Below are 26,509 nucleotides of genomic sequence, written 5' to 3'. Positions count from 1 at the left end.
GGTAGATGCTCAGGTGACTGGGGAGGTAAACCAGAGCTCTGTTAATTTTGATGGAACTGCCTGCATGCCTATTTGCAGTGTGTTACACAGTGAAACCTACATTTTCCGAGGCTCTAAGCATCCGCTGGCCTGGTTTGGATCTCTCCTTGCTGCTTGCAGTATATGTGAATTCTGTTAAGCCGATAGCACAGCAGTCAAAAAGAACAGCTATAGATGTATGGATTTTGGGGGTTTCTCTACAAGACCTATCAGTTCAGTTTGCTTGTGCAGGAGCTCTACTTTGCAATTTCCAGCTTGTGTATAGGCTGTCCAGACTGGTTTCTGCTGAACGGTCCTGCATATCCTGCAACTTATGCTGATATGGTTATAGCAGTGCAACTTAATCCTGTTACTGTGTTTTTAACAGCAGCACTGTGCTAAAAGGAAGTAGTTAACAGCAAATGCCTTTCCAAAGGCTGAAATCATAGTTACCTTTGTTCACTTACGGGTTTCCTACTGTCTCCTTTATGCAAGGAGTGAGAGTGGAGCAAAGACATGGGGTGTTGGAGTTATTTAGGTGACATTAAAGGCAGAGCACGTGTGGACCAGGGAGAACGCTGAGCTCTGTCTTGGGTTCCCAGCGGTCTGTGCACACTGCGTAGGAAACTTGGGTAACTGAGGAAGGAAGATGTCTCCACCGAAGAGCTGAAACTGTGAGCCTGCTCCAGGAGTCAGCTGCATGCCTGCCTCCTGGTGAATTTTCTTCTTGATAGGGCACCACTGGCGTAGTCAGAGCCTACTTGTGTTAAGTGTTTGTGGAATATGCACACTGCTGCCATAGGGTCTCTGTTTAGATGCCTTGGAAAAAATCTAGCCTTGCGTCAAGGTGTTGTGCGTCTCACTTCAAGCTTCAGTCCTGGAGTTACTGTGCCAAAGTACTAGTTTGATTCTTATGCACAGGGTTTGCCTTTGTTTTGCGGACCTGGTATGGGCAAGATGATACTGGGTAGACAAAGCATGAGGCTAGAGCAGGCTCCAAAGTTGGCATGGAGATGCCAAGTTTCAGGCATGTTTTGGCTTGAATTAAGCGAACTATTAATTTAAAAACCAGCAGCAAATCCCCTGGCAGCCTTAATCAAACACAACCCTGCAATGGTCTCAGTCGCAACAGCGCTACCAAGAACAGAAACAAAAAGCAGATGAAGGTTCTTATACATTGAAAGCGTCTCCTCTTTTCTGAAGTTTAGCAGTTGACCTAATAAAAGATACTCCCTCAAGAAAATTGTAAAGAAAAAGAAAGATTTAGCAGCTGTCGTCTGCCAGTGATTTTGTAGGCCTAATACAGGATATTAATCTCTTCTGGAAAACTGACTTGGTTTTGATTTTTCAGGATCTGTATTTCAGCTACTAGATAAGGATTTGGAACTGATGACAAGTCTGTGCTGCAAGACTTCATCTACTAAGCAAAGTTGGGCCCACATGGCCCAACTCCTAGCCTGGGAGGAGGGACATGAGTGCTGTTCTGTGCATGGGACCTCAGGTATGCTATGTTTCTGGCTGCCATTTTGTTTAGTGAAGTTTATCTAACTGGAGTCTATCCCTGGATGTTCCACACCTTTAAAAGTGGCCTGCTTCTAGATACCTAGTTTTTAAGAATAATGGCCTAGAGGTCTGGTTTTGAGTTAAGACATTTTGGGTTCACATGAATAGGCAGATTTTCTCTACAGAACCCACTTGTACAGCAAAGAGCCAAGATAAGCTTGGTGTGCAATCCAGTAACTGATGGTTATAAAGGCAAGTGAATCTGAGATCTAGTGTTGATAAATACATTTGAGCAGCCTTTGTCTTGTCAGAAAAGAGCACTCAAACTTGGGTACGAGTCAAGTTGCAATGCGTAATGGGCTTATGCTGCACTTGATTCTTCCTCACACACAAGCTTAAATATGCTTTTCCTTAGTATTTGGAAGAAACTATTTATAAATATTTTAATGTTAAATACTTAAAACATTGCTAATACATAGAAGATAGCTGTGTAAAAGCATAAGCCATCATCTTTAGAGCTTCACTCTTTTGTGACTTTGGCTTGGGCTTTCTCCATCCAACTTGTGCAGCCCATAGGCAGCCTCTTTTTGTCTCCCAAAGGTGTCTGCAGAGAACGACTGTGGAAGAGTCAAAGACTTGCCTTAGGGACTTGAATCCAAACTTGTGGCCACAAAGGTAGGAGGAAGTAGGGGGATGTGTGTGAGATGCTGCACCAGGAGGTGGTATGGCCAGTTAGACACTAAGAGTAGCGCCCTGTAAGCGCTTTGCCCCAGGTTAGAGAGAGTATTTGGACTATGGAGCTTGCTTAGGATTTTCTGATTGGGTCCTGCAACTGTTGGAAGGAAGCTGACCTGAGCCAGGATCCAGAGACCAATATGTATGAGCAGACCCTAGACACATTATGAAAGTGGTGATGCCCTCTTAGGAGCTTTCTATCCCAATATAAAATTAGGGTTGATATGAATTAAGTGGCTTGTGCTTCCTTGGCAGGTTCCTTGGTAACTGGATACTCTTGTAGAAAAAGAGGTGAAGACCATGCTTGGCTCGTTGACTGAAGAACTGACATCATCCTGGTGTCCAAATGTGAAAGCAAACACTGTTTCCTGCTTTGACTTCAGGTAAGTGCCTGTTGTATCCTGTCCTCTCTTGCCGAGTTTGGGAGTATGTAGGGAAAGCAAGGTGCATGTCTGAACTCTTTTCAAAGAGAAGTTAGCAAATTTGACTTCTGTGCAGAACCTGAAAAGTTGTTGCTTTTGTGACATCACTTAGCTTCTTTCAGATAGTAAGAATGCCATTTGCCGTACCTGGCGCCACAGCCCCTTTTTGCAGTTTAAAGGCTTAGTTTTTGAAGCCTTGTGTGCTATCTCTTGCTATCAGCTTTAAGGATGCCTGTAATCTGTAGCCAGGATTGGGTGCTTGCTGCAAAGCACAAGCTTCCCCTGCAACCCGAGCTAAATGAGCTATGGATTGCTGAGAAACTTGATATCTTGGCTCTTCTGATGCAATGACTGCCTTGCTGTCCTTACCTGTCTCAAGAGCAACAAGACCAATGCATCCTTCCTGTGGCTGGCTAGTGAGCTAGCTAGGTAGGTCAGACCATGTTTTGTTCAGGAGACAGGTGGGGAGGAACGTTGATCCTAAGCTGGAAGTTATTACCTCACAGGACTAAAAGTACTTCATTATTAAGAAAGAATTCCTGGCAGTCAAATGAACAGGGAGTTATGGAGCAGCCAATGGCGGGTGCCTAGGGAAACTCTATGAGGATTTTCTTCCACTATATTGACTCATCTCATTTTTAAATTGTAAAACACATAGCATTTTGCATACCTTGCAGGAAGGAGTCTCATGCCTTACACTGTCATACAGTGAACAGGCATCTTTTAGGTTTTGTTTTAAACCTGCCAGTCTTGTTAGAAGTCCCCTAGTTCTTGTTGTTAGAAGGAGCAATGAACAGTCATTCTTTGTTCACCTCCTCAGTTCCACACACTATAGTCCTCCCTTCCCTCCCTCTGCACCTTTTTCAAGTTGCAGAATCCCAGTCCCTTCAGTCATGCTGTATACAGAAGCTGTTCTGTTCCTTTGGTCAGCTCTATTGTCTTTTTCAGGACCGTCTACAATTTAATTCCTCTGTATTTGTTTTGAGATGGAGAAATGGGGGTCCAGAAATTCCTGTCGTATTTAGGATACAGGTGTGCTGTGGATTAATTCTGTGACATAAGTTTGTTTTCTACTTGTTTCTCTATTCCCTTTCCAAGTAATTCCTAGAGTTTCCTCTTGTTTTGGACTGCTAGTGAATTGATGTTCTTATAGGACTCTTTGTCTCAATCTTATTCCTGAAAAGAATTACCGACTTGGCACTTATCACTTTAAGGTTAGGACACACTTCAGCATGTGTGGCACTTCACACCTACCTGTTCCCAAGTTGATCTATTTTATCATACAGTCCCTTGGTATTATAAGATGCTTCTGCAGCTTGCTGTGTTTAGCTTTCCTTTTTACTGCTATAAGTAGATATCATGGGGAAAATAATCATCTTGCTAATTTCTTTTCTAGATCATTTATGAATCTTCCTGTGAGATCATGACCTGGCTTCATCCAAAAAGTAATCATTTATTTCTGCTCTTCAATTGTTCTCTTTTAACTAGTTTCCCATCTTAAGCCGCCTTATCCCATGGCAGCTCAGTTCCTTTAAGAGGCTTTCGTGAGAGACCTTGTTTAATGCCTTTTGGAAATTGGAGTAGGCAACATCAGCCAGACCTCCCTTGTGCTTCGTCTGGCTGACTCAAGAATTTAAGTAGGTTTGCAAGGCAGGACTTTGCTTTACAAAAGCCATGATGATTCCATCCCATGTAGCATATTTATGGAAATACCTGCTACTTCTGTTATGTAGTCACTTGTACTAATTTGGTCAGCAAAGAGAGCATACTTCATTGTCAGAGGTTCCCCATGTTTGATCTAGAACATTTTTTGAAAGACTTCTCCCAGGCCTCTGGGAGGTAAAGTAGTGTTAGGTGAGAGGTTGCAACCATAGTCAGTCATTCTGGTTTTTCCATCCTTCACTCTGGCTGAATGCTGCTTGGGCTTGGTCACTTGTTACTGTTCATTTTGTTGTTGGCTTCCCTGCCCTGTAGTCTTTTCTACTGACACTTCAGAACAGCTAGATTATTCTACTTCGAGCCTGCCTAATTGGGTTTTTGTGGTTCAACTACCTGAATTTATAATCCTTTCCATTTTTCAGCTTTTCTGAAGTACGCTTTCTTTTTCCCCAATGTGTTGTTTTTTTTGCCCTGATGTTTAGCATTGGGCTTTCTCAAGGCTTCTTTCTTTGGGCAGGACATTTCTGATCTGAGACTAGCATGATATCTTCAAATAGTCTGTCTCCTGAAAAAAAAAATCGGTTCCCCAAGGTGCTGCTTTTATGTTCTTATTTATTTTTCCACTTTTATGTGATTCTTCTCTTTGAAATTGAAAATTGCAGCAGTGGATCTTGAGGCTTTGGGTCTCCCGTAAAAATTCCATCAACTAGATGCTGTTGTAGTTGAAGTATTTGGCAATAATGTCATAGACTTATCCTGCATGCTGTTCAGGCCTGAAATGAGAGTTGCTTCCCTTCTTGTGGGTTCCCTGACTACCAGTTTGAGTCAGTCACTAACAGTATGTAGAAATCTAGTGTTATCTCAGTACTCAATGTCAAGTTTTCACATGTTACCTGAGAGTAATTGAAATGATTGGAAATAATTGTTCCTTGATGTTTCAGCATTCCACTGTCTTCCTGCCACCAAAGCTTCCTTTATGCCTACTGTGTCCTTGTCCTTGTTTAAGCCTTTTGTGTGTGCACTAACATATTTCTTAGCCAATTCTGTAAAACATGGGAATTGCTGCTTTGGCTTTGTTTCTCTCTATCCTGTTTACATGGGACTCTTTTGACTTGGTTTCCTATTTGATTTTTGCCAACTTCTGTCCTGTTCTGTACTTGAGGATGTGGTGTCTACCTTAGGATTCAGAACAGTGCCTCCTCTGCCCCAGCCTTTCTCCTACTTTTCAATCTGAAGTTTCCATATGGTCGTCTTGATGTGAGGTGCAGATGTTTCCCTCTCAGTTCAGGTGAAATCTGGCCTTCCTTTGTTAGGGTCCTGCTACTTTAGAAGCTTCCTTCGTCCCTGCTGAGTCTGAACTTCTCTCCCTGACACTGTTGCTTTAGTCACACACTGATGCTTTGCCTCCCTTCCAGCCGCAGCCCATGTTATATAGGGCGTCTTGGTCTTCCTACCTGACATCCTACATTCTGTCTCCAGAATCTCCCTCCTTTCCTTTCCTTTTATCTGTTTACCCACATGGACTACAACCACTGGCTCCTCAGCCGTGTTTCACAACTTGTCCAGCCTCCTCGTGAGGTTCATTAGTATTGGACCAGAAGGCAAATAATACATGAGCTAAACCAGTTAGGTACCTGGTAACTGAATCAGCAATGGCTATTGCCTGTCCCTTCCTTCCAGGTGCCATTTCTGCCCCAAGGAGGTATTGGCAGCAAAAGATGATGCATAGTCACTTTCTATAAAGAAGGGCTTGTGAATCCAAATTATTACATCCTTCACCAGTTTGATGCCTTTCTGTCATAAAATTACATCTGGAGCAGCTTTTCTGTGCTTCTGAAAACCTCCTTAGTTACCCCCTCTACTGCAGCAGCACTGGGTTGTTTTGCCTGCAGGTGAGACTGTTCAGGGATTCCCGTGAGGCCTCTGTCATGGTGCTTTTTTCCACCTGTGCTGTAATAGTCAAAAGGCCAGGCTCTGTCTGAAGACTGTGGGCTGCCTGGAATGAATGAATATCCACACAACCTACACCCTGGCCAGGAAATTGTATGACACTAGATGCATTAACCTCAAAAAATCTCACCCTCTAGCAAGGCTTCTGCCCGCATTTCTCTTACGCACCTGGCTTGACTCAATAGAAGCATGCCTTTATGGGAGGGCAATGTAGCTTCCTTTTAAAGCATTGAGAGGCAGTTACATAATATGTGTTAGTAGCAGCTGTATCATAATATTTCAGAACAAGTTATTCTGAGACCTTGACTGAACCCAAATAATGAGAAGTTGAGGCTCATCTTTGGTATGTGTTTCATTCAAAAGAAACTGGCCTTCGCAGAAAGACTGTGTTGCTTATTAGGTGGGTATGGACTGAACATGGCCTGGGAAGAAGTAATCCAGCCATATAAGATGTGTTGGGAGCAGGGCGTTTCTCAGCTGGCAAGTCCTAGGCTGCAGAGGTGTCAAATGAGGACAATTCAGGAGGGAGGGGAAGAATCTCTAGGTATTAGAAACTTCATTACGATAAAACAAAAAATCTATACCACGTGTATCTGTTCTGTTCTGCTTACTTGCCTTCCACAACAAATCTCTGTTTGTATCTATTGATCTTGGAGTAAATTTAGTGGAACTGTCAAACTTAAATTTGAAAAAAAGGATTGCCAGCCAGAGAAGACTGAGAAATGCTACCTTAGGCTCAGGTTTGTGCCTCGGCTAACTGACTTAGCAATTAACTTGCTGTAACTAGCACAAGTAGAAATGCTCATCTCCACAATTTGTAAATTACTTGTATCACAAATGCTTGACCGAGAAGAATTTTTGCTGGGCAGAAATACCTGCAGCTAGGTGACCACAATTAAAACTGGCTTTCAGGGAGTTAAAGGAGAATCATAAACTTGAATGTACCTACTGTTACCAGGGACAAGCTTTTGTCTGGCCAAACTATGCAGTTCAAGGAAGTTCCGAGGCAGTTCAGAGGCATATGTCACTGAAGCTACCTTGATTTATGTCAGCTCCGCATCTGCCCTGGGACTGAACACAGTCTCTTCAGTATATGCAAATTCTCCGCATTGGTCCTGCCCATAACTTCTGATTGTTTTTAATTGTAGTAAAGGAGGAAATATACTGTCCTTGCAAAATTTTCATGGCTCTTCTGATTTGGGGTGTTGCAGGGTGTAGTTAATACTCTGAAAAGGCTTTGGGATTCCTGGATGAAAGGTAAGATGAAAGAAGTGTACTGTTATTATTGTTTTAGAGGAGGAATCATGCTACTGGCTAAGCCTTTGTCACTGAGACTTGCTGGACTCGTTTGTTCTGACTTGCCTATGACTCCTTGCTTTCCTAATTTGGGCGATAAAGTCTCAAGCCTGCTGAGATGCTGCACATTGTGTTGTGACGCTCAGGACATCACATCTCCCAGACAGAGGGCTCCTCACGGACCTGTCGCTGGTACCCAGGGGTGAGTGCAACACTGTCATCTGACTTGTCACTTGGCAGCTTGGGTGGTATGCCTGTGTAATGCATGGATTTGTAGGGCAGTTTCTGGGCTTTGCCTGGGGACTGAGAAGAATAGTACTAACTTGGACTTTACTTATGACTTGAATTGCCTTCGGAGCATCGCTAATCCTTCTGATACTTCCTTCTTACCCAGAACACATTTGTCTTCCAAGAATTCCCTGGGCTGCTTGACAGCAGGGTGTGGTGACAAATCAAGGAGGTCTCTGGACCCCAAGGTTGAAGAGGGGGGCCAAGTGAGGATCCTCTTACTGCCTGCTAACTCTGATCTGCCCCTTGTGCTGCCCTATTTAGGACGTGCTGCAGTGACGACGGCTGAGCTCACAGTATGGTGCATTAGGTGAGTGGGGTAAAGTAGTAAAAGTAGCTGCTTCTGCTCATGTTGATTTTAGTGGGGCTTTGCATGCAGCCAGCATAGTGTTAATCTGTGCAGGATCTGCTGGGAGTTGTACCAAACCTGGCACCAGACCATTTCACCCACCCCACCTTGGAATGAAAATCGGACTGAAGAAACCAGGTGGATTTTAGCTGCTTGTCTAGTATCACTGCTAGAGTAGATTTCAACCTGTCAAAGGGGAAGGGAGGGAGAGCATTTCTCAGTGGCTGAAAAGCAGAGGCCTATTGCTGTATTCTAGGACTGAACTAACAGAATAAGGCACCAATCTATGACTAATCCATCTGGTAGTGAAAGTCTGAGAAGTAAAAAAGATGTAGAAATTGTAAAACCTTATCCTAATCTGGAAGCAATCAGTGGCCAAATACTTAATATTTCCCTTAAACTGGGATGGTCTCTTCCATTGTCATGCAGGTTGTCGTGTCCTTCTGTAGTGAGCAGCCCTGCTAATTCCTCTAAAGCTTGTTGAGAACAGGGGACTCTTTCTGCGATGTTGGCTGGGGCAATAAACTGTAGAAAGACTCTGTTAAGCCAGGTTTTTTTTTTTGGTTGTGCTTTACAGCACAGATTTTTGTACTACAAGATACCAACTTGTATAATAAGATACCAACTCTGTCCTAGTGATCAACCTCCAAAAACCCTGTGCAAAACAGATTATCGAGAAGTGTTTTGTCCTGATTGCAAAGGTGATCGTATAGTTGGGGAAGGCTGTATGAGCAGCATTTTGGCAATGTGGAAATCTAGTTACCCGTGAGGGCTGGGTTAACATATTTCAAAGACTGAACGCCACCCTTGAATCTTGCTGCAAGTCACAGGAACAGAATTGGGAGCTGTCAGCTTTGGACAGCTAAAGTAAGCTGCTGGGAGCAGAAAAGCCTTGGAGTTGGGTTGTTAAGGGGAGGAGCTCAATTTGCGAGTGGTGAATATGTTAGTGATATATTATCCTGTTGCAGAGGGGTGGCATGCAGCACCTACTGTCTTTGTTGGGATGCATAAGGGTGTGGGGAGATGGAGCTGATTCAGCATGACACATAGAACACACACGTTGTTTTCCTCGGCAGATTCCTTCAGTGATCAAGTCTTGTGTTGTGTTGGAATTGCTTTGGGAGAAGTCAAAAGCTGAATGACTGAGCCAGATATTTGACCTTCCTCAAATGAGGATCTTGCCAGGCTTCCACAAGCATAGCCAATTTTGTCTCAACACCCAAAGAAGCAGAGGAATATTGCCCTGTTTGTAGAGGGTGTGTGGTGGATATGCTAGAAGAGCAGAGAAGCGTTGGGTGGGTAGGATTGCTTGCAATGCTTGTGACAAAGATGAGAGTAGAATATCTGTTTTGGTTGCATAGCCCTATGTTTTTGCTAGGGGGCTCCTGGGGTGAGCCAGGTGTGCTCTGACTGCTGCTGTCGCCAGCCACCTTGCCAATGTTGGTAACTTTGAGGATGTAGTCTAGATCTTCAAATTGCCTTCACCAGCCCAGTAGATAATTCCATTGCCTCATGAATAGGTCCCATTCCTAGGAAGAGTGATTGTAGGGATGTGCCTGGGTTCATGTTAGAATGGAAAATGGAGTGTGACTCTAAGCCTGGAGAGACCCTGCTCAGCAAAGCTTTCCATGGGCACACAGCCCCCTTGCTCTGCTGAGTGCCTCTGCAGCCCATGGTCTGCCATGTTCCTTTCCGGAGAGTATCGTGGTATCCATGAGCAGGGTTTGGCTAAATTAATTGCAGAAAGACAGCAATGGATAAGGCAGCAGAAGAGAAGAGGTTGCGTGTTTAATTCTGTGCAGAGCTTGACAAAACACTTCCAGCAAATAGTTGGTGTCAAAAAAGGTAGTTGGGATCAGTCTAAAAGTGCTAGCAAATTTAGGTCAGAGCTGTTATAAGGTTTTAGCTTAAAAAGCCAAAAAACGACAAGGGCAGATTCCCAAAATAAAACAGGGTGGTTGTTCATGCTGAACATAGTGGCTAGGGCCCTTTTCTAAAGGGCACAGGTGAGGTAGCTTCACTTCCTTTCCCTGTCTGAACAGTCATTTCACAAAGATCATCTGTTTTCTAGCACAGTTATTGTAGAGGCTTCTGGCATTGTGCAGTAGAAGAGCCCAACTAGAAGAGATGGAGAGAAATTCAATATAATGAATCCAATGCCACCTGGCAGAGGTGGGAGCTGAACTTGAAGCCCTCATGTTGTGAATGAGGGTGGTAACCTTTAGGGAGCTTGATACAGGGTGAGAGAGGAGGAACAGCTTATCACCTATATATTGTGCTTGTCTTTTTGATTATGGGTAAACCTTCCAAGTGGAAGGTAAAGAGTTTGTTTTGGGTTGATCAGAAATTCAACCTGAGATGCTCTTGGTTCCTTCCATTTTGGTTTCACAAGGAAATCCAGACAATTCTAGCTGTATTCAAATTTCAATGAGCTTTCTTCTTAATGCACTAGTAAGCATTAACTTAGCTTTACTTCTTGCTGTATTTGACTTATTTTTGAAATTTCCTGCAGGAAGGCTTTTTTTAAATAGGAAACTTGTGTTTAACATAGCTATGTTTCTGTAGAATATAGTTATTTCCAAAATAGTTCGTTTTGAAAGGCCAAAGTAAAACTTAGCAATAATGGATTTTTTTCAATGGGGAATAACTTTTTAGTGATCAAAATGCATTCTTTGGCTCAGAGTCAAGGGATTATAAAATAAGAGACTAGTTTGCCTTTCTAGACCCAGCTGAACAGTGATAATCTGTCAGATGCTGCTGTCCCTATGGGTTGTCTTGGGTGCCTTGGGAATGAAGCTTGTTTTAAATGAGAAGTGATTGTCAGAGGTGGTCTATGGTTTGTTCAGACTTGCCAAGACAAGTGGTTTTGCATTGAACTGAAATATCTCGGACTCGGAGCTTTTTGCTAACTCACTGCAGACTGAAACTTGCCAGGCACTGCCTGGGAGGAGATGGTTTTTCTGAGGAGAGCAGACTCAGCCTTCGAGGTCTCCTGGAGGAGAGTGGCTTCTGCTGTCTTGCTGAGGTTTGCTCTTGAGGAAGGAAGGCTATTATTCTCCTCCTCCTTCTCCTCCTCACAGGAGTGTCATGCTGGTGGATGAATGTATTGATGTTACCTCAGTTCCCCTGACTGCCCCACTGAAAGTGAATTGGCAGCTTACTGGAGTCAGCTCTCATACTCTGTTTAGAAATCAAAGCATATGGTATAAGGAAGCAAGAAAGGAGACTGTAGAAAGTACCTGCCTCTGGGAGGCATCTGTAAGGAACTGGTGTTGGGGTTGACCAAGGAAAAACGCTTCTGGGTTAAACAGCACCTGTTTGCTGTGAGAGGAAATAAGGGATGCATCTCTACAGGTGAAGGGGATCTGATGCTGTCTGCCTTCATCAGCAGCATGGAGGATGAGCATTTCCACAGTCAGGGTCTGTTGCTGGAGAGAGCAGGGTTTTTGGTGAGTGAGGTGGAGCAACAGGCAGCATCACCCAGAGCTGACATCCAGGCAGAAGTGCAGAGAAGGCCATGCACCAGTCGCAATACCTGAACAGGGGCTCTGTTACTGAAACATTTAATGAGGGAGCTGGATGTTTGAGGCACAGCGATCCCTGTCCATTAGTTATTTTGGCAAAGCATGACAATCCTGCCCTTTGTGGTATACAAAAATGGCTATGGGGAGTGAAGGAGCCAGTTGGGCAAACTGGAAATGTTTGCTGCTCTAACACCAACAGTATGCCTGCCCTCAAACTGTTTTTCAGAGAGTAGAGCATAGCTGCTGTGCAGTCATAAAGGGTCATCTTTTCCTTGCTCTCAAGCCAGTTCCTGGAACAGCGGCAAAAGACTGGGCTTTCTCTGTACAGCTTAAAAACAGGAGAGTTTTCCCAAGCCCTCTGCATGGCTGGTGGCTAACATGTCTGATAAAGCAGTGAGCAAAAAATTGGGAACTGCTGAGCTGGATCGAACACTCATGCAGCACAGCTGAAGGATGTGTATGGCTGGTTGTATGCTGTTGGAGACGTGGCACTTGCCCTGCATGAGAGATTTCTCCTGTTCTGCTACTGGTTGTAGCAAGACTGGAATTTCCCAGAACACCCTGATAAAGGGAGGAAAGGTAGAAAGGGAGAGGGGAAACTTTGGGATTTGAAGATGTGTGTGGGATATACAAAGAGATTATATACAACTGTATGGAAATACTTCCTTTAAACTGTTTTTCTAAATCATTTTAAAGCAAAATCAGCATCAGAAATGGAAAGGGCATTTGATTCCTCATGTCCTGTGTTTCATTTCACCCAGTGCTTGGGCAGTTCCCAGCATATCTGTTTCCCCTGGTTTTCTCCTCTGTGCTGCCTGTGGAGAGCAGGCAGTTGTGAAATACTGGGGAAAAGGGTCTGTGCTGCCTATTTGGCAGTATGAAAAGGAAATGAGACAGGCTGCGATGCAGGACAGCCCCTGGCAGAGCACAAGTCCCACAGGCAACCACACGTTTGTTTTTCAAGTGCGTGTCTTAAGCTTTTGTAGCTTAGGCATAAGGCCATGGCTCCAGTTCAAAAAAGCCGGTGTTTGAGATGAAACTACAGTTGCCTTGCTATTTGTGGAGTTGGCTGTATGCGATGAGGGCTGTGCTGTGTGCTGTCTGTGCAGAGAGTAAAGGAGGGATGTTCTGATGCTGTTCAGGCCTGAGGGGTTCTGCAATTTGAAAGAGAAATTGTGAACCAGAGATGAGGATAGGGATGCCCCAGGGGAGGCTGCAGGTTGGTGAAGAAACTGAGGTAGGGCAGTCCTAGAGGTCTTTGGTTTTCATCTGAATCTCTGTGCCTTTTGGAGCCTCAAGGGTCATGGAAAATGGATATAGTAGAGGTCCAGATGGGCAGGAGTCAAGGTCTCCGTGGAGCCAGTTCAGCTCCAGTGTCTGCATATCACATGCTCTCTGCAACCTGCAGTTTCCAAAGAAATCTTGGCCAGCCTGGCTTTGAAATTGCTCTTCAGAGTCTGCTTTGCAGAGCCTCCTTGCCGTCATGTAATGGAGCCAATCTAGTAGGAAGATGACTAGATGTGGGGAAAACTTGGACTATGCATTGCCAGAACAGGGCTCTTCCCAACAGAGTAGGTACAGCAGAAGAGGAACCAGCCTTGTCCCTAGTGTGCACTGCTGAAGCAGGAAGGCTTGATCCTGGCTGTCTGTCCTGTGTATTCCTGTATCCAGTGGCAACCTGTGGTTGCAGTGCTGGCCAAAGCTGCCCTATTCAGCTTTTCCCTTCCAGTACACCACGAGCTTGAGTGTTAAAATTTTCCTGCCTCCCTTCTTAAGCAGGGGATTAGGATGCCTACTAGTGCTCCCATTAGGCAAAAACAAGGTTTTACTTTTGCTTGGCACTGCTCTCTGGGCAGAGTGTACAACCCTTGCTCTCCTACTGCTTCATTATCTTTTGCTGTTTTGGGTTCATTTGTCAGTCTTTGCTACTAAGGCTGGCCCTCAGGACTTCCAGATCCTGGAGACAAGAGAAAGTCTGGAGAAAGGAAGACTCTCCCTTGGTTGAGGAGGATCAGGTTAGAGATCATCTGGGCAAATTTGACCTCCATAAATCCATGGGCCCCGATGGGATGCACCCACGAGTGCTGAGGGAGCTGGCGGATGTTATGCTAGGCCACTCTCCATCATCTTGGCAAGGTCCTGGAGATCAGGAGAGGTGCCTGGCTTTCTTCCAGGCCTCAATGTCACTCCAGTCTTCCAAAAGGGCCAGAAGGAGGATCCAGGGAACTCCAGGCCTGTCAGCCTCCCCTCCATCCCTGGAAAGGTGATGGAACAGCTCATCTCTAAGCATGTGGAGGACAAGAAGGTGATCAGGAGTAGTCAGCATGGATTCACCAAAGGGGACTCATGCTTGTCCAATCTGCTAGCCTTCTCGGATGGAATGACTGGCTGGGTAGATGAGGGCAGAGCAGTGGATGTTGTCTCCCTGGCCTTCAGCAAGGCTTTTGACGCTGTCTCCCATCACATCCTCCTAGGTAAGCTCAGGAAGTGTGGGCTAGATGAGTGGACGGTGAGGTGGCTTGAGAACTGGCTGGATGGTCGAGCTCAGAGGATTGTGGTGAATGGCGCAGAGTCAAGTTGGAGGCCTGTAGCTAGTGGTGTCCTGCAGGGGTCAGTCCTGGGTCCAGTCTTGCTCAATGTATTCATCGATGACCTTGAGGAAGGGACAGAGTGCACCCTCAACAACTTTGCAGATGAGACTAAGCTGGGAGGAGTGGCTGACACACCAGAAGACTGTGCTGCCATTCAGAGGGATGTGGACAGGCTGGGTGGAGAGGCATCTCCTGAAGGTCAACAGAGGCAAGTGCAGGGTCGTGCACCTGGGGAGGAATAACCCCCTGCACCAGTACAGGCTGGGGGCTGACCTGCTGGCAAGCAGTTCTGCAGAGAAGGACCTGGGATTGCTGGTGGACAACAAGTGAAGCATGAGGCAGCAACGTGTCCTCGTGGCCAGGAGGGCCAATGGTCTGCTGGGGTGCATTAGGTGGAGGCAGGTGATCTTCTCCTCCTCTCCTCAGCCCTGGTGAGGCCTCCTTTGGAGTACTGAGTCCAATTCTGGGCTCCCCGGTACAAGAGAGACATGGCACTCCTGGAGAGAGTGCAGTGGAGGGCTATGAAGAGGATGAGGGGACTGGAGCATCTCTACTCTGAAGAAAGGCTGAGAGCTGGGCCTGTTCAGCCTGGAGAAGAGAAGACAGAGATCTGATCAATGTGTACAAGTATGTGAAGGGAGGGTGTCAAGAGGATGGGGCCAGACTCTTAGTGGTGTGCAACAACAAGACGAGAGACGACGGGCTGAAACACAGGAAGTTGTGCCGCAGTCTGAGGAGAAACTTCTTTCCTGTGAGGGTGACAGAGCTCTGGAACAGGTTGTCCAGAGAGGCTGTGGAATCTCCTTCACTGCAGATATTCAAAACCTGCCTGTACGTGCTCCTGTGCAATGTGCTCTAGATGACCATGTTGGAGCAGGGGTGGGGGGAGTTGGACTAGATGATCTCCAGAGGTCCCTTCCAACTTCGGCCATTCTGTGATTGTGTGATCTCCTCGTCTTTGCTGCCTGTCTGCCCCCTCGGCCAGCCTTGGGCCACTGGCCTCCTGGTGTAAGCCTGCTCTGCCTGCTCATATTCTGCCTTTTCCAGCCCCCATTTTTTGAGCTTCAAGTACATGCTTGAGTCAAGTTCCTGACCCTTTCACAGGCCTCTTACTGGCTTTTTGCAAGTCAATAAGGCTGGCTCTTGTTGCGATATCGTGTTATATGCAAATAGCTGTTTCTCTCCCTTTTTTCAAATTGTCTGTCAGGGGACAGGATAATGCCTAGCAATGTATGTATCATTTTGATACAGTGAAGCCCAAATGCTTTTGGAGATAGCCTGAGTGGCAGCAATTAGCAAACTAAAAGCAACCTAAAACTGTTTTGTATAGCATCTCTGGTAGTATAGAATATCCTTGCAGAAGTTATTTGATCAGTCATGAAATGTTAGACTTGTGTTCAATTTAAATATCTACTTGGGCAGTCAGTTGCACTAGAAATCTGTGTAGTATTTCTTGAGAAATTGCCTCTACTAAGCAATATTGGTCTGCCCTACTCTAGACTTTTCTCAAAGGTATGAGAGATACAATGAGGGGAAGCAGGTGCAAGAGAAATTCTGACTAAACATAAGGAAAAAAGTTTTTGCTACTGAGATGGTCAGATGCTGAACTAGGGCCCTAGAGAGGCTGCGTGTTCTCCATCCTTGGAAATATTCAAAACATGACTAGACAAAACCTGGAACAACCTGTTCTAGGAGACCCTTCTTTGAGCAGGGGGCCAGACTGAGCTCCAGAGGGTCCTTCCAGTCTGTGAGTGTGTCAGGGGGGCCTAAGTGAAGTTGCACCAGTATGGTTTGGTTCAGGACTTGTTATTGTGTTTGTGACAAAGTTGAGTTTCTTTGTTTTCTTTGCCAATGCAGGTATTGATCCCACTGGCCACATCAATGAAGCCTATGGAGCTGTGGAAGATAGCAGTCATCACTCTGTCAGTGGTCTTCGGTTTGGTCCTTGTCATTGGCTTGATCACATATTTTTTGTGTAGTGGTAAGCGTACTTTCTCTTCCTGTCAGAAGACATATCTGTTACACTCGCTGGGTGGTCCTACCTGGTTATGAAAGGATGAAATTCACCTGCTGTGTGTAGAATCCCCATGAGAAAACTTATCCAGACCCTATTAAAGTCCTGTGTTAACTAGAAAACCTTCAAGAATACTTAAAATATCATTTACCTGAAGTGAGGAATTCGGTTTTTTCGGTCTCTTTCTTCTCACTCCCTGTTGTCTGTACTGGTGGTTAGTCAATAGTAAGCAGTCTTCTGTGTAAGTCAGGGCTGTGTCTAGCAGTTGGCCTTTGCAGAGCAAGCTCGGCCTTTGACAGGCTTTTTGTAGAGGCCTAACCTGGCACCTCTAGGAGGTTCCAGAATGAGAAAGAGAGCAGAGGTTTGGGCTTCTCAGAGTGCAAATATTAGTCCTGGTAGTCCTGAACCAGCTTCAGTAGCCCTTGAATGTAGCTATGCCATTCCCAGGTTCTGACTGAGATCCCCAGGTGAGGGAATTCTGAGATGTGTTCCTGCTGGGATGGCGCTGGCTGTTCTGCTATCTCAGCTCACCAAGACTCGAGGAGACCGCAGCTTACCTCCACACAGCAGACAAACTGACCAGGAGATGCTGTAGCTTTCCTGTTGTTTTAGCTCTGCCTTTTGCTAACTCTGCATTAAAGGACTCCTCTCTGCTATCCACTTCAAGGCCAGATCTTAACCTTAACTTGATGGCTGAATGGGTATAAACAACTCCAGGGAGCAACGGGATGGCCTGGACCATCCTTCCCTGTGGTGTTGCTCAGAGCTTGGCCAAATTTGCGATTCCTCACCTGATAGGGTCACAGCTAGAGCCTGGCAGCCTGGTTTGGGCTGTGTTCTGCGAGGTGCTGTGCATGTCTGAACTGTAATAAGGGCAGTCGGTGATCCTTCCTTTCTCCTCCTGTAGATGAGGACCGATATTACAATGCAACTTTCAAAATCTCCAATGTCCGCTATGACCCTTACTACCAGAGGCAAACCACTGAACAGTTCAGACACCTGAGTGAAGAGATTGAAACAATGGTAAGCCAAGATATTTCTCTATTTCTGCCTGGCCCACGGGGAAGAGTCCTCTAACTGTGGTTGTAGTAGCCTATTCCTAGGTCAAAGGGTTGGAAGCATGAGGAAAAGATCAAAATTAAACACTGAAGATGACGAGCCTATTCCTTGGCAATGCCATTGACCTGCGTTTAACTTGATGTGGTTGAGTCAGCCGTGCCTGTAACTGCCAACCGAAGTGGAACAGCAAGGTTAAGTCCTAAAAGTTTGGAAAGTTGGGGGATCCCTTGGATGGAAAGACTCCATTGGAGTCAGTTGGTAGATCAGCAGTGTCTATGCCTATGGCCCTCAGTGCTGTGGTATCTGTGTATCTTTACGTTTTCCTATGGTATTTATCTTCCCAAATTCCTTAGAGGTAGGTTGGTGCGATTGCTGGGCAGATGAGGAGAAAATCAGCACAATGTGATCAGGGTTTAAATTGTGACAGTATTTAGGTGTCTAGCTTTCCTTGAAATCATCAGGAGTTAGATGTTTCACTACTGTTGGGAGCTTGAGACCTTTGTGGCCTGCCCACAGTTGCAGGGGATTTCTGTAGAGGGCAGCAAATGACCCTGTGCCTCCCTGCTGCTGGATGTAGGACTTGTAAATGCAGAGCCATGGAAAAGTTCAGTGCAGGGGTGGTGCCTGGCAGACCGTATTTTTGATATGATACGATACTAGGCCCATGCCACATATAAACTGGAGACGGGTAAAGTTATTTGCCTGACGTGTACTGCTGGCAGGGTGGATTCTCTGTGGCTTTCTTTGCCGTTTAACACAGACAGTGGGAAACTAGGGTGGTGCAGAAGAGAGCCTCCAAAATTATTTTAGAGCTGGAGAAAACACAGCGTAGTGAGAAAGCATTACGCGGAGAAAATATTGAGGGAAAAGTCCTGGCAACTCACTTTTCATTTAGAGAGTCAAGATTGTGTGCGTCTTTCTGGGTGCTGTTAAGGTTTTTAAATTCAATTTTAAAAGGTGGAGGGGTCATGCAGCTACTCCTTCTCCACAATGCAAGCTCTGCGGCCTTAAGCTTAAAGCTTTTTTGTAGTGGGTTAACGATGGCTTGCTGACTATGTGCAAGCAGATGGTAAGCGCACATGCTGCCTGTTCCAGCAGCCCTGCGACGCAACAGGTGCCTGGAGAGCGAAGGGACACTGAAAGCTGCCTGCTTTGCAGAACTGGTATTCACAGAAAAGCAGCAGTTTTCGGTGGAGATTTTGCTGTAGTTTGGGTAGATTAGAGATTTGAAGGCAGCCTCTCATATTTCAGAGGCTCACAAGGCAGTATGTTTTATACAGAGAGCGTGTGTGTGTTAAAGATGTGTTTAATACACTTTCCCTTTAACAGATGTCCAGAATATTTAAGGCGTCCTTTTTAAGCAAAAGGTACATCAGGTCCCATGTTGTCAGTCTAAGGTAAGTAATATGAAGGTAAGGAAAAAGAGGGGATGAGAAATTTTTTTCCCTTCCTTATCCCTTGACCACACAGAGGGTTGTCTGGTTGTCTTGATTTTGCCAGTAGGATGCTGAAGTCTTGGCTGTTTGTCCTTCTCCCTTGGCGCTCATGTTAGAGGGCTCCATCATATTTAGAGGTCAGCAAGGAGGAGAAACGTTGCCTTTTACTTCTACAAATGGGTTCCCCCCAAACACCAGTTCTGTGGTTTGTTTCAGTAACCAAATTACTAATTTATCCTGGGCATGTGAGATCTGGAGTTGGCTCCTTGTTCCACACAGGTTCCCTGTGGGGTGTTTAGCCCTCTGCATGGGGTACCACAGAAGGTGGCCACTCTCTCCCCTCAATGAGTCTGAAGGGATAAATGATTCACTGTGAGATACCTGGATACAGATCAAGGAAGAGGGGCAGTGGGACATACAGGTATAAAGGCCCTGCGGGAGGGCTTTTAAAGTTTTTTCCTTTGTGCTGTAGTTATGTTTTCTCACTGGTGAGAGCCAGCACTTCCCTCTCCTAAACAACTCGAAAACAAAACTGTGTAATATCTGTAAAGCCTGATTCTGCTGTGGAATATTTTTCCCTAGGCAGGAAAAACAGTCTTAGTTCCTGCAAATGTTCTTCTCCACAGCACTGCTTCGGGGCTTACTTGCTGTACCTGTCTCTTGGTAAAGTGAGATGTTTTCTTAAGCTGTCCAACATTGTTTTCTGGTGCAATTTTTGTCTTCCGCAAGCCTCCCATATTGTCTTAACTGAAATCACAGAATTTGGGGGCTAGACTTCAAACAATCTCTTTGCACCTTTTAGGTTGACCAGATAGTGTATTCTCCAAGCTTTGTTTCAGTACAGGTAACTTCTTATGCAACTGGATACTGGGCCAGCTTAGCTGCACCTCTGCTGTCTTTGTTCCCAGGCTTGGCTTGCTCTTCCTGTAGACTGTTAGCCTAAAATACAGGGCTTTGTGTTTTACCCTAACAATGAACAATCATGACTAGCTCTGATAACTCAAAAAGCTAGCAAGGGTTTTGTCTCTAGTTGCTGTGGAGCAAACAGTGCTTCAGTAGAACCAGCCAATAGATGGACAACTGACTTAAATGAGAAGAAATGCCAAAAGACCTTTTTAATTTCTGGACTGTATCTTTTGAATGGCTGTTAGGAATTGCTTGTTGGGCACCTTCATTTGTTGAAGGGCTTGACCCTTGTCGTGTTCCTACTGAAGTCTGTGAGCTGTGTGGGGGCAAAGGGAGCATTTCTTCCTCATCTGTGCTGCTTAACTGCCCCTAGAAGATCTCTCAGATCATTATTATAGTGTGAGCTGAGCCCTTTGCTGCCTACTGACATATGTAGTCATCCTCCTTTTTCTGTGCACAACCGTGCTATTTTTACTATGCATCTGCGCAGACCAGACCTGTTCTTCTACAAGGAAGGCAAACAATGCAAAATAAAGTTAAGAGGATTAGTGGTCAAAAAGATGACACCACTGACTTTGATGTTGGTTTGCAGCCCAGATCCTGGCGGAGTGCTTGCATATGTTGTTCTGGTATTTAAAATTGCCTCAGCTGATAATGAAGCAGCAACCTGGGGTCGTATCAACAGTGTGTTACGCAAAGGGCTGAAAGCAAGCACGACATTCTTGGAAGTTGACCAATCTACCCTTAGACTCACAGGCAAGTGCCTTAGGTTTGTATTTTTAGCTGGAAATTTGTTCCTCATTCTTTGTTGTCCTCAGTGTAATGAGTTTCAGTTTATTATGCAAACGTGTGTCACTGCTGTTTTCTTCTCCTGTCTCAAAATGGTGGTGTGGACAGGTCAGGTTGCCTTATTGGCTGACGGCCCAAGAGCCGTGGCACAAGGAGTGGTGTGAACAGAGGTAAGGCAGGCTGGCGCTCACCTACATTAGCTCTAACTCTGCTCTGTACACTGAAGCTTTTGTCACTGTGAAGGGACCTAGCTTTGTTGAAACAGGTTATGTCCCAGCTAATTCGCTGGAAAAAGGCCTGGCTCTAACTGCGGGTTCACTGATGACTGTCTTCTGTTTTCAACATTTAAGAGCAATGAGATGGTGACTGGTGACTTGTATTGCTCCCTGATGAGTTTGTTAAGGCATGAAGGGAGCCTGTATCTCCAGGTACCCAAATGCAGAGTCCTCAAGTTATTTAAAAAAAAAAAAAGCTGAGATGGTTCCCCTTCCTTGTCACCAGCTGTTTTCCTTCCTCATGTGACAGACTGCTGTAGCAGGTACTGAAGTCTTGTTAAGACTGTTTTGAGCAGCTTATTGTGCATTAAGCTGAACAAATGCATATAGGCTTTTATATCATGCGCAGCACCCAGCACATGTAGATCTTACCTGGACCTATTTGCAGGCATCTGCTCTTGTTCTGATTTTGCTGGGTACAGGAAGGGAGTCTGTGCTGGCTCAGGTAGGAGCATGAGATGTTCTCACTGTTTTATTTGCTTTTCGTTTCAGAGCTGAATAAGGAAAAGGGAGAAAACCTTTTAAACAACTGTAAGTACAAACACTATTAAAATTAGTCCAGGGACATGGTGCTATAGGTTCTGTGGTTACCAGATTTTTATGCTTAAGATCCAGATTGAAAAGTAACTTTTAAAAATTGCTAGAGCAGCAGATAATGCAAAAGCTGGGGAGGACTCAGCTCACTTTCTTGCAGTCATATGGACTCTGTAGTGTTTGCGGTATTAAGCTTTCAGACTTGTAGGTGGTTGGCAGCTCTGGCTTTGTTAACGATGTCCCTTTGGGGCATGTAAATGGGCTGCTCTTGGTGATCTTTGCATGAGGACCACAGCTGCTGTGAGGCACAGCTCATGGCACTCTTCCTGCTGACGAAGTGGAGGAGCCCTTATACTGCTGGTAAATTCATCATTCCTCTCTTCCCATGCCACTTTACTTTTGTGTCTAGTGATAGCCACCTGGAAGAGAAGGGTAGTTGCCTTGCTCGTGCCCTGCATGGAGGCGATAGCACTTGCTGGTCATGAGCAACCAGATGTTGCAGGAGATCAGAGGTGTTGCGCAGTAGTACAGGATGTGGGGCTGGACATGAACTATCTGGGGAAGTGTAAACAGCTCTAGCAGCTGCACCTCCTCTTTCCTCCTTCCAAAAGAGTCTTTTATCTGTTGTCAAGGCTGACCTTGAGGTAGCCTGACAAAATCTGTTGCTTTTTTCCCCTTGAACTACTCTTTAGCAATTCAGTGACACTCTAGAAAGATATACTGACCATGTTCAGTACTGGCCTTACCTATGCAGTTGAGACGTTACAAATGATGGGGATAATGCCTCCACTGAGTTCACAGGGATATGCACAGTGTCTTCTGCACATTTTGGTGTTGGTGCATGTGTGTTAAAGCATGGAGCTATCTTGGTCTGGTGGCTGTTTATATGTTTATATGCCTCTGTGTTTTGGCACTTCAGACTTTTTAACAAGTCTTTTCATACTAACTTTTTTCATGCAGTAGCATGAGAGGTATAACTGCTTTAGATGAGACTCAGATGCCATTATTGTGAAGGCTGTATGAGTATAAATGCTTAGGTTAATCAGTAGTGCGTGTGTCTTGGCTGTGCCTAATCTGTGTGAAAGAGCGTGTGTGCACAGACCCACTAAAGGGTGTTTGTATATTATGTGACCACAGTTGTAGAAAGGGAAGCATATCAGACAAGGCAAGGTTTGTAGAAAGAGGCAGTATTTTTAAGTTAGCAGTTGCAAAACAAAGTCTACCGGACATAAAGCTCACCTAGGAAGGAGCTTGTGTGCCTGACAACTGGCTTAATGAAAAGGTAGCAACTCTTCTACTGAGCTGTTTGCCCCACATCTGTCCTGAGACTCTTATGACTACGTCTCATTTCCCTGCTATTAGAGGTACTGCTGAAGCGGAAGGTTGTCACTTGATGACTCTGCCCTATTACAACCCCACCAGCAGTCACATGGGCCCATCCAAAGCAAGACCCTGATCTCCTTGAACCTGAATAACAGCTAAAGCAGAGCTTCTCTCTCGTTGGCAGGCTGTGGGATAAGGAGGCAGATGACATCCTCCTTCTCAGGAGTAGAGCGAATAGCTGGCGGGCAGCTCGCGCGGGATGGGGAATGGCCCTGGCAGGCCAGTATTCAGCTTGATGGGATCCATCGCTGCGGCGCATCGGTGATCAGTAATACGTGGCTGTTGACTGCAGCCCACTGCTTCAGAGGGTAAGTCACTGGCACCTTTCTGGCCTTGTAGGCTTTGAGGCTCTTGTAATAGGACCTTATGTGGGCTGTTGATGTTGGTATCTGCTGAAGCAAAATGTAATGTGACTCTGCTATCTTCCTTAGACAACGTGTAGCATTTTGATGCCTTACTGGAAAGCTGAGCTCTTTTGGGAATCTTGTTTCTTTAGGCCTGTGACTTAACCTTCAATCTCTTTCAGAGAAATAGAACCTCGGAGGTGGACTGCCAGCTTTGGGACTCTGCTGAGATCTCCAAAACAGAAAAAGTATGTCCGAAACATTATCATTCATGAAGAATACAATGATCACCTCCATAGCCATGAATATGACGTGGCCCTTGTGGAGCTTGCCTCACCTATTAAGTTCACAAGTGATGTGCACAGTGTCTGTCTTCCTGAAGCATCTCATGTTTTCCCAGACAACACCACCTGTTTTGTCACAGGTTGGGGAGCTCTGAGGAATGATGGTGAGTATCTCTTCCCCTTTCTGTGCCTTCCCATATGTGTATCGGAGAAGCTTCTTATTAGTTTTCTGTTTATTTGTTCGAGTTGATTAGACATTCTTGTTAAGTGCATTTGCTAATGGTGTACTCATTGACTTGGTTTGCTGCTTTTTTAGGGCTATTTGGCAATTTGGAAGATGGAAAAAAACTACAGGCTGGCCCTGTAGGAATAAGAGCAGCTTTTCTGTTGCTGTTATATTGTAGTGCCTGACTTCATTCATCTGTTCTCACTGGCCTCATCCTCTGGCTTTAACTCTCACATGAGTTCTTCCCCTCTAGCTTTCTATCATAGATGTATCATAACTATTTTGATCAGTTACTCTCTTCAGTCCTCATTCAGGCTCCAGTTCATCGAATGACTTGAGAAATGGCCTTCATTTCAATTTAGTCAGTGTTAAAGATTCGAGACCATGCTCAGAGCTAAAAGTGTGCTTATGAGAGCCATTTGACTAAAAGCTGTGTTTTGTGTTAGGCTCTTGCTTGTTGTCCAAACCCACATTCCAGTTAACTGACTGGCTCTTTCCACTGGCATCAAGGGCATATATCTTGTAGCCTGCAGTTGGCAAATGAGCACCGAAACATGTACAAAAAAATCCCTTCACAGATATGCCCATTATGTTAAATAGCATCTGCTGAGGATGGAAGATGGAGAAAGGGTTGTGTTTGGGACAGGTGAAGTACTTGAGGAGAAAAGAAATTTTTTTCCTGAGACATTGGGTAGCTCCCTTATTGCCTGCAGTGGCAGAAAAGCCGCTAGGAAAATCTGGCTACTTGTAATCCTCATGTGCTTTAGGTGGCAAACCCTGTGTACAAATCCTAAAGATGCTTTTCCTTGTAGGCTATAGTGTATATCAACTTCGACAAGCAGAAGTGAAAATTATAAGCTCCAGGATTTGTAATAGGAGACAAGTGTACCATGGAATGATAACACCTGGAATGCTGTGTGCAGGCTATTTAGAGGGGCAGGTAGATGCCTGCCAGGTAAGTCTCACCTTATGTAACAGTAGAAAGGAAATGGTAGGCTAGGTGGGAGGTGATGTTTCCTAGTAAAGAAATAAGATTTGCAGAATGTTTGAGGTTGGAAGGGACCTGTAGAAGTCATCTAATCCCACGCCCCAGCTCCAGCAGGGTCACCTAGAGCACATTGCCCAGCATGTTGTCCAGACATAATCAAGGTTTTCCAAAGTATGTTTAAGTTATGGGGTTCAAGATTTTGACTGATGTAAATTAAGGACTTCGTTGCTTCTGGGCTGAAGTCTGTGCTTCTATGCATTATTTTTGCATATAATACGCGTGTGAGAATGAAGATGTGAGGGTGTAGAATGGGAGAGGCTCTGAATTAGGCACAAGCTGTCACCCTGTGTTCTTAATAAAACAGTGTGGAGGCTGCCTATCACTTGTGACAGAACATAACAGTTTGCTTGCTGCATTAGTGAACACTGTTTGCTCTCTGTTCCTGCCTGTTGATGTTTTTCTCCTTAGGGTGACTCTGGTGGGCCACTGGTGAGTGCAAACTCCAGAGGAATCTGGTATCTTGTGGGAATAGTGAGCTGGGGCGATGAATGTGCCAAGCCAAATAAACCAGGAGTGTACACACGAGTGACTTACTATCGAGACTGGATCACCTCCAAAACGAGTATCTGAAACCTGCAGAGGGTTAAGCTCTGCGGGCTGTGTGTAAGGCTATTCCTCTGACATGTTCTGCTCTGTGGTTACCCTCTAATTGGCTGCTGGCTTAGCTTGTGGTGGTGTATCAATTGCCAGCAAGCTCAGGGTGGTCTAGGACTTGAAATTGGTTTGGCCTACAGCCAGAGAGGAGCAGATTATCTGCGTGACCAGGAGCTGCTTGTTCGGGAAATACTGTTAAAGGGGCAGCAACCTTGGCCTCTATTCCCTATGCTGCCCCTTTTCACCTAGGCAAAACACTTGAGCGCAATGATTGTTCACCAGTGTCCTAGACAAGTTGCAACTGAAATGTGGAGTATTCGTTTGCTGTGTGCTCCCAAGGCTCCATCTAGCTGTAGGTGAGCTAGAATCAAGCCCTGGACTCAACTGCTGGACTTGAGACCAAAAAACACTTTCCTTTCACACCAGTCTATTGTCATATCATATGCGGTTGAATTTCCATTTTAAAACTCATTCCATGTTGTATGGTTCTGAATAAAAGTGCTGCTGACTTTTTGTGTGATGTGGAGAATTGTTACAATCTCTGCTGGACCATTGCAGAACAAATGAACAACCCAACCTGCTTGCTCTTTCTTGTTCATGGTATTCCCAGGTTTTTATAAGTTAACATGTGCATGTTCAGCTGCATCCTAAAAAGCTGGCCTTTGTGCCGTGGGTGGAAATCCAGTAGTGGGGGAACAGTCTCCCTCGGGACTTGGCAGAACTTCATACTGATTCCTGGATCAGATTGAACATCTCTTCTTGGAGGATATAAGTGACTGTGTCCCAGTGCCAGACCATAGCTGTTTGATTTGATCACAACCACACAAACTTCCTGCTCTTTCTAACTTGAGGTTTTCAGGAGCCCGTGTTTCATCCAGCCATAAGGAAAACACCAGCATGTCTTGGCCCCTGTCTATACCCTGTCTGCATCCCTAGTGTGTATGCAGATCCTTTCCAATGCTTTGTCTGGATGTTGATCTTGACAACAGCAAGTGTTGTGGTCTTCGAGTGACTAGATACATATACCACATGCTTTCTTTCCCTTTGTGATCAAAAGAGAAAAAACTCGACAAAAGTGATGCCAGCCACACTGCCAAGGCCTGCAGCTGGTCCAATGCGGCAAGCAGGCAGGTAACTTGTGCTGGACTAGATGAGGCTAACAGCAGGCTCTTGGCATCCTTGTGGTAAGAAGATCTGGGGCCAACAACCTCTTGGTGACAGTCTTAGGATTAAAATGTTGTATCTTAGGATTAAAATGTTGTATGAATTAAGTACAAGTCAA

The 26,509-nt window shown here is 45.2% G+C and overlaps 1 protein-coding gene across 1 annotated transcript; it reads left to right on the top strand.

Annotated features, from left to right (window-relative positions):
- Window positions 1–2,559: 2,559 nt before the first annotated feature.
- Window positions 2,560–25,733, top strand: LOC104152104 (transmembrane protease serine 11C-like). Its single transcript, XM_068941135.1, has 12 exons — window positions 2,560–2,639; window positions 7,686–7,785; window positions 8,136–8,181; window positions 16,193–16,316; window positions 17,257–17,372; window positions 18,738–18,805; window positions 20,343–20,506; window positions 21,307–21,345; window positions 22,856–23,039; window positions 23,258–23,523; window positions 24,398–24,540; window positions 25,042–25,733. Exons 4-12 carry the CDS (start codon window positions 16,217–16,219, stop codon window positions 25,201–25,203), a joined length of 1,242 nt encoding a protein of 413 aa, XP_068797236.1. The 5' UTR covers window positions 2,560–2,639; window positions 7,686–7,785; window positions 8,136–8,181; window positions 16,193–16,216; the 3' UTR covers window positions 25,204–25,733.
- The last annotated feature ends 776 nt before the right edge of the window (window positions 25,734–26,509 follow it).

The sequence above is a fragment of the Struthio camelus genome, chromosome 4 (genome assembly GCF_040807025.1).
Source record: "Struthio camelus isolate bStrCam1 chromosome 4, bStrCam1.hap1, whole genome shotgun sequence".
Classification (NCBI taxonomy): Eukaryota; Metazoa; Chordata; class Aves; order Struthioniformes; family Struthionidae; genus Struthio; species Struthio camelus.
This window is presented reverse-complemented; position numbering and strand designations above follow the sequence as displayed.